This window comes from Prunus mume, linkage group LG8 (genome assembly GCF_029339155.1).
Source record: "Prunus mume cultivar Tortuosa linkage group LG8, ASM2933915v1, whole genome shotgun sequence".
NCBI classification, from domain to species: domain Eukaryota; kingdom Viridiplantae; phylum Streptophyta; class Magnoliopsida; order Rosales; family Rosaceae; genus Prunus; species Prunus mume.
Genome location: NC_142705.1, coordinates 12,297,499 through 12,306,233, shown reverse-complemented (window position 1 = coordinate 12,306,233; position 8,735 = coordinate 12,297,499). Strand labels below are relative to the sequence as shown.

The 8,735-nt window shown below is 37.7% G+C and overlaps 1 protein-coding gene across 1 annotated transcript; it reads left to right on the top strand.

Annotated features, from left to right (window-relative positions):
- The first annotated feature begins 2,924 nt into the window (after positions 1-2,924).
- Positions 2,925-5,513, top strand: LOC103339404 (uncharacterized). The gene has a single exon (XM_008242691.3). The coding sequence runs from the start codon at positions 3,853-3,855 to the stop codon at positions 5,110-5,112; it is 1,260 nt and encodes a 419-aa protein (XP_008240913.1). The 5' UTR covers positions 2,925-3,852; the 3' UTR covers positions 5,113-5,513.
- Positions 5,514-8,735: the final 3,222 nt, after the last annotated feature.

Here is an 8,735-nt window from a genome sequence, read left to right as displayed (position 1 = left end):
AGATAACATACTGAATAGTTGTGGTCCAAAAGGTTTGGTGAACACGCCCCCCCAATAAGGAAAACTTAAGCAGTCTCAAGAATATGACGATTTTTGCATTCACCCACACCATTCTATTCTGGAGTCTGCAGACACGTAGTTTCATGGAGAATACCTTTTTCAATGAAGAAGTTTGCAAGTGTGTAGTTAACAAATTCCACTCCATTATTTGAACTAACAACTTGAATCGAACAAGAATATTGAGTTTGAATCATCTCGTAAAAATTCTTGAATAAAGAACCAACTTTACTTTTATGCTTCATAACATAAAGCCAAGTTAATCAAGTATAATCATCAATGAAGATCACAAATCACCGAACTCCAAAGACAGTAGTAATCAGAGATAGACCCCAAACATATGAATGGATTAAATCAAAAGGAGATATGCTTTTATTCAAACTAGGTGGATAAAACGTTCGGTGACTTTTTGGAAGAATACAAGTCTCACACTAAAAATCAGAAATTTTTACTCATCTATATAGAGATGGAATCAACGACTGCAAATAACCAAAGAAAACATGACCACCAATGCCATAAACAAATCTACTTATCATTGACAACGCCCCGAACCTGATGAACACTACCCGATGCAATGTCATCCAGATACCCATTCTCTTAGTATCACCCCCAATTATCTCCCTAGTCTAAACATCCTAAAGCAAACAAAAAGAAGAGAACATGAGCACGCAACAATCTAACTATTTGGTAACTTGCCCAACAGATAATAAATTATGGGACAAAGTAGGAACAAGCAAAGTTTTATGTAAAGAGAGAGTAGGAGTAAGAGTGATGGAACCAGCCCTAGTGACTGAGTTAGATTCGCTATTGGCAGTAACCACACTTGTTTTGGTAGGAGCAGTTATAGAATGAAAAAAGGATTTATCATAGGTCATGTGATCAGTAACACTTAAATCGATAATCCAACATGTATCTCATTGGTCGGAAAGCACCAAAGCTTTTCCCTAGTTATGTTTGCAATCAGCAGACTCTTGAATGGATAACTAAGAGAGAACAGAAGAGAATCATCAACTGAAGGAGCTGTCGTGGGTAAGGTGTGAGACACCCGAGGTACCGCCGGAGACCAGGCCTACGGAAGTCTGGTGGTGGTGACGACAACAGCTACACCGCTCCCGCCATTATTTTTCTTCGCGTAAGCCACCTTTCGTTATACGGAGTTCAAGGAAGCACTTGAAAACCCATTCTTGTGAAAACACGTGGCATCTGCATGACGATTCCTATTATAGTAAGTGCAATACATGTTTTCTTTTTCCTCAGGGGTTAGACGAGGAAAAGAAAAACTAGCAGTAGGGGCTTTAGAAACCATGACAGCAAAGGATTCAGTCTTTCCATCCTACTTAAGCATCGTTTCCCGGTGTTAGGCCTCTTTAAGAACAAAAGCAAACGACTCCTCTAATTTTGGCAATGGACTTAACCTTAACAATCTCTTCTAATTTTATCAAACTTATTATCTATACTTGCAAGAAAATCATGTATTTCTATATCTTAGCCTGTCGAATCTCCACATCATCAAGGCACTTCATGTTGATTGGATGACAACAGTCTAGTTCCAACCAAACGCTCTTGAACTTAGCAAAGTAGGATGCAATATCGCGACCTCCTTATTTACACCGTAATTCATATATATGTGACTCATCAGACGTGTCATAATACATTTGGGTTGTATCTCCCAGACATCTTTAAATTTTGGTAGATCTAAGAACAATTCTACCAAATCAGGTTCCATGGTTTATATCAACCATCCTTTAACAATGCTTCCTCAATACACCACTAATCAAAGTCGGAGCGTCTTACTCCACTTAAGTCATCTTCCTTGTCAGATAACCTTTTTTTTCCTAGCCTGACACATGAAGCAACATCATTTTCGACGAAGTGTTATAGTTCTTCCCATTCAATCGTATGTTGAATGGGGCAGCGGAAGTATCATTGTGAACTGTAACAATTGGTTGCACCATGTCAAGATTTTTGAGGATTTCTGAAGCATTGGAAGCACCAGATTTTGCAGCTATGGTGGAGTTGTCTAGGGTATCTTCGAAAGCCATAGAGGAGAAATAACAAGTTTGGATGGGTTGGTGTTGTAGGAGTCTTTTGCCAAACTAGGTTTGTGACGACAAGGGCTTAGCCGCTGTTTCTCGGTAGCTGGATCTTTTTTTTTTTTTTTTTTTTTCTATATTCAATGCTAGAAGATGCCAATGAATAGGGTTTGTATTTTTTGTTTGAGAGACCAAGGTTAACCGACTCTAATACTAACTCAAACTAAGCACAAGATTGAATAATTGTGATTGTTATTATATTTCTTCAAGAGGAGAATATATATACAAGAACAAGTTGACTTTTCTTACAAGGAAAAGTAATTAACTAATTACAAGGAATCCTAAATAGGTAATTAGTCTAATTAGGTAAGGTGAATTACACCAAGAAATCAGGGATCACGAGATCCCTGAATTACGGCTCACACCAACAACACTAACTAAATAATGTCGTTTTGAGCCATGAATAAAAGACAATTTGATTGAATAAATAAAAGTGGATATAGTTAGTTGTATTGATGCTATTATATATAAAAGGTGGCTATGTACAATGTTGTCTTTCATGGATGAAAGTATAGTTTATTATCATATAAAAGCATTTTCATCATGACCGACTTCCATTAAAGAAAATTTATAGTTCTGCCACTGTTATGGTGAGTATCGATATTTTTTAATTCAGCTTATAGAAATGAAAACACAGTATGTCCCAACTTTAGTTTAGGTAAGTCCATTCTAATATCCTCCAAAATCACATATTACAACCACACAATGAACTTCCATAAGAATTTGTCCCACTTTCATTATCCAACATGACCCAAGAGCTTAAAATCTCAGTCGTCCCACGTTCATATCCATGGGACCCAACTAGTTTACATGGCATGAGGTGATGAGACATAATCCCATGTATCTAAGATGTTCCAAAGCCAGTTGAAAGTTCAATTACACGTCACTTTCCAGTTCTGCAAACAAGAAACCACCTGCCTGGTGGGAACTCACTCTGAGCCACTAGATGTGTGGTAAAAGCTGGTCCACAGACTTCATCACAGCCGTTGATCACAATCATAATCCTCCAAACAAGGCCTTACCTCCTAAACGCCAACGCAAAGGATCATCTCTCTGTCTTTCTCTCTCCTGCCCTGTCCTAAATTCATTGCACACACTCATCAATCTATCTCTACCCATTCTCCCTCTTCCTCTTGGGTGGACTAGATCGCTAATCAGAGAAGAGAGCGTCATCCATGGCGAGTCGACTCGGACCAGACTCAGCTCACTCCAGCTTCAGCTTTAACTGACCATCAACGGCGTTTTATCACGACCCAGGTGTTCAATTTTCGTTTTTCTTTTTCCATTTATCGGCTTCTGAAGCCCTAATTACCATCTAGAAACTGATATCATGGAACCATTGCCTCCAAGTCACCATCTTGATGACCTAAACTCAGCTTTGACTTGCTGATTTCTGTGTTTTGGATGAAGTTTCCGATTTGGGTTTACTCCAATTAGGGTTTTTTTTTCTTCCCATATTGGTTTCTTCAATTTTGTGGCTGTTTATTGGTTTTTGATGGGAGTTCGTTCATATTTGTAATCAAGAATAGGGTTTTTGATTTGGGGTTTTGGACTTTGCACCAAATGAGGATTTGGTGTTCAATTTGGGTACTTTTTATGGTTCTGTGATGTGGGTTTCTTCAATCTTGTGATGAAGCTAGGGTTTTTTATCTGGGTTTGTTAGATTTGTGATAAAGTAATAAGCGTCTTGTGTCAATTTGTGATGGGCGAGGAGACATCTGACGCAATGAACCTTGACCTGAATCTGGGTCCTGGTCCCGAGCCAGCATCTGCGTCAAATGAGCCTGTAAATTTGGATGCTTGGATTGAAGCACCTATCCACAGAATTGCGGAACCTGTGGGTATTAGGGCCCGACATTGGAGATGGGCGCACCCTGAAGGGCAAAACATTTCCATGGAGTTGAATCAATTGATGGTCAACTCTGGTAATTCAAGTACATTACAAGCAGGTGAGGGTAGTGTTACCGCAGAAGAAAGAACAAGTGACGTGCCCAAATCGTGTGAAAATAACAATGGGGTTTCAGAAAATGAGACTTCAGACAATAAGGATGATGTTGAAAAGGGTAGTGGCAATGATGGGAGTTTTTTCGATTGTAATATTTGTTTGGACTTGGCTAGGGACCCTGTTGTAACTTGTTGTGGTCATTTGTTTTGTTGGCCATGCCTTTACCGATGGTTACATGTGCATTCAGATGCAAAGGAGTGTCCAGTTTGTAAGGGAGAGGTAACTATCAAGAATGTGACCCCAATTTATGGTCATGGGAACACTATGCGTGAGCCAGATGATGACTCAAAGATCCCTCTTAGGCCTCAAGCGCGGCGGGTTGAAAGTCTGAGACAAACCATTCAGAGGAGTGCATTTAATTTTCCAGTTGAGGAGATGATTCGCCGTCTAGGAAATAGATTTGATTTGACTCGGGATATTGTTCAGCCACTGGAGCCTGAGAATGCCCGGGAAACAGCAGAAAGAACTAGTACTTTGTTAAATAGGATTCTGACATCTCGAGGACTGCGCAGAGAGCAAAATCCAGTGGCACTTGCAGATGATGTTGTGGATTTAACACAAGGCAGCATGACTGGCCTTGAAACAGGAGAAAACCGCCGGCTTCAGTCATTGCTACTTCGAAGATCACAATCTCATAGAGCAGCATTTTCTTCTTTCTCATCTGCATTGAGTTCTGCTGAAAGGTTAGTTGAGGCATATTTCCGTAGCCATCCTACATCGACAGGTAGAAATCAAGAGCAGCAGCAGCAGCAGCAGCCTGCACCAGTTGATGATAGAGATTCTTTCTCAAGTATCGCAGCTGTTATAAATTCAGAGAGTCAACTGGACACAGCTGTGGAAATTGATTCCATGGTTTCCCTCTCAACTTCATCTTCTAGAAGAAGAAATGATGCGTCAAGGGTTTCGGACATGGACAGTGGAGATTCTCGTGCCCCAAGAAGGAGAAGATTGAACTGAAAGCATCTTCTTCACTTCACCAACAGTGTCTTGTATGTGCTCTTTGACTTTTATTTTATTACCCCGTCCCCTCCTCAGTGCCTTTGTATTACTTCTTCCCAGTTTACTCTCTAGGAAGTATTCACCTTTTGCCACAACCTTTGTCGTTTCATTTTGATGAGGTGATTATGGAACTTCCTTATCTATCTGCATGAATTATTTGGTTTTAATTTTCAATATAATGATCCTCCCTTAACCTAAAGGATCTTAGGCTTCCAATTTGCATGGCAAATCAGAGTTGTACTACTAGTAGACTGGTTTCTTAGTTCTCACTGTAAATAAACTCATGAACTTCTTATGCCAACGTTCATTTGCTGTAATTCTCTAGAATATTTAAAATCTTTTTTTTTTTTTCTGTTAAACCTTCTGTTCTATTGGATATCAAGGCATCATATAAAACCTCCTTGCTTGCTATATCCCCATCAAGTTGATTCAACGGTGGAAACTTGCTCTGTAGTTGCTCATAAGATGGTATATAACTTCTGTACCTATGATCGCGTGTTACTAGAAGAACTGGCTAAGCTTTTAATATGTTGAATATGCATAAACTCGTCGAACAAATCCCTCAACATTGAAATGACCTTAAGCCGTTAACTCAATTTTTTTTCTATTAAAAAAAATCTAATGTATTTGCATCTGTACCCATTGTTCTGATTCCAGTCTCTGTATCTTGTTTGATTCTGTCAGTTATGTGATTGATCCTGGTTTCTCTGTGAGCATCACCGGCTCTGATAATTCAGGAAACCACTGGTAAAATCATGGGAAATCTATGACCGGTGGTATTGAATTCAAGCGTAAAATAGTCATGTCCTTTTTTTTATATGTTGAAATATAGGAATGTCAAATTCTATGGTTTTTTGCTCTTGTTTTCATGTAGCAACCATCACCAACAAACCGTGACATGAATGGACAAAGATATAAATCTATCGACCGAACCGTTTCATTGCACAAAGTAGAAAGGATCTGAATCTTTAAAGTGAATTGGATTAGTAGAATTTATTTGTAAACTAAACCCAACAAACAATCCACACGTATCTTTGAGGTTCCCAACGTTAATGGACGATTGTTTCGAAGCATTTTGGATCTGGATCTTCACATTTCCTTCTTTAACAACTTTTTTCCCTCTCCTATTTCTGAAATTCAAGCCCTTTAATCTCTCACTAGACGATGATGTGATATGATGGCATGATCATTATTCCTCGAAACATAATTTTCATGTGATTCCAGTCTGAGCAAAAGCATCCAGAAGGGAAAAAAACTTTCCATTCTTCGGTGATCACCCTGTTGATGGAAGGACACAAAGAAAAAAGGATCTTTCTTTGGAACCCAAAAACTGATTTTAAAAACAATCTTTTCATCAGTAAAGGGTTCACATGAAAATGGAGAGTTGCCTTGTTCTTGAGGCTTTTGCTCGAAGATGATGAAGGGCAAGACAATTTGTGCCATCTAATTCTCTTTCAAAATAATCATTCCTATCATCTTTTAATAAGGGCTATAGTTTGTAAAAGCAGATAAAACAAGGGGAGAGAGGATCAACTCCACATACTTTTTGTATCATAAGTCAACATTCAAGTGAATTTTACTTTTAACTGCACCCGCCAAACCACTTGAGTTTACATTCAAGTGGTTTTTTTGCAGAGCAATGTATGCAGGTGTATTGTACGGTAAAGCAGTAAATCATAAGTAAATTGTGGGGTAAAGGTTTTTCTTACCATTTTCATTGCTGTCAGAGCTGAAGGGGTTCATTATAAACCAGGGTTTCTTCCACCAAAAGTTGAGACACCAGATGAGCCAATTTTGAATGGATGCAAAGCACATTGTCAATGCCTTGAGAATCTGTGTCCAAGATAACCCTGAATTAGTAAGAACTGAGTGCCAAAACTATGTGCAAGTTTCATTCTGATCCTAGTTTCTGCACTTCTCTCCATCCACATTGGTTTTTGTTTTTGTTTTTTTTAAAGTAACACGGCCTGTAAATACTTTATCATTGTCATTCTGATTAACTGATCTACTCTAGGGCTCTCGACTTAGTGTTTGGAATATTGACATACTTCATCAGCAAAATCTCATACATGCTTTCCTTGGACTTGGAGAGAGGATAACCTCCCGATGCGAAATAAACACACCCCAAAATTACAAGATTTCAAGACGTGCCTTTGGAATAAACACAGGCCCAGACCCAAAGAAGCACAAATCCAAACCGAAAGCGACTCCGAAAGCCTATGCCCAAAAACAAAACAAAATATCTCATAACAATTATAAAATCAACCAAAAAAATTATTTTAAAAAATCCTATATTCTAATTTCACCCAAAAAAAAATATATAAAACTTTCACACATCATCCCAAATCACCATCATCACCCAAAAAAAGACAGCTTCCTAAAATTGACGAAAAACGACACAAGTCAAAGACTGTTGCAATTGCACTAGAACTTGTATATTAAATATCATCAACTACTGAAATCAAATTCTCTAATCCGTATTCTAATTCTCGAATTCTCGTGCGTTTATTAACAAAAAATGAATAAAAAATTATATCGGTTCTACATAAAAGTTTGTAATCTAATACTTGACAAACTAAGAATTAGATTGATCATAAGTTAGTAGTTGATCTCATACCCATGCATTTTCTCCCCAATTCCTTACTTTCCCAATTCATGATTTCCCCTCATTTTAAATAAGTAAACATACCATAAATACATCCATATTCCCACATATCATAAATACAACTCAAACTCAAAGCAAACCTCATCGAACATAACTTGAAATCTCACTTAATCGGAAGCAAACATCATTAATTTGGAAGAAAACTTACCATAAATCTCATTCTAAAATAACTCTCAACACCACAAAAAATAAATATTCGCGATCTACAATCCCAAGTTCCGTATCACCATTGATACTCACAAGTTTAGGTAAAAGTGAGCTTCAAATTTGAAAGTTAGTTCACCTAAAATCGAAAAATAATAGAACTAAGGAGCCCAAATGGAAGTATACAGAAAACTAGAAACTAAAGGGCAAGTATGGAAATACAACACGTGTTAGGAATCAAAACATGGTAAATGCTATAAACTAAAGGACCTACAATTAGAGAAACCTAAACCAAAGACCTTAGAAATTTTAATTTGTTTGCATCATAACCTTTAAGTAGAATAACATAATGTCAAGGATTGCATTTTGATAAGGTAAGTAAAATCTGGGCACAGCGCGTGAGCAATTCCTAACTATAGATGCATGTGAACTTCATTGTGAGACTCACATGAATTCACATTTAGGACTTGCTCACAACTTACATGAGCTCCTCTTACTTATGAATTGATTTTTAATTATAGCTACCAATCATTCCTTTGTTTTCAAAGTAGCTCTCATGAAACAAGTGATTTGTAACTCAAGTGGTTAAAAACATTTACCTGTGCACCCGAGTCATATATTTGAATCTTCCCCTCCTCCAATATAGTTTGTATAAAATAATAATAATAATAATAATAATAATAAAAGTAGCTCTCATGAATGGTGATCTAATTTCAAGTTAGTAAACATGTCATCAGAAATGCTATAATGAGGGGATTGTGGGTGAGGGCAT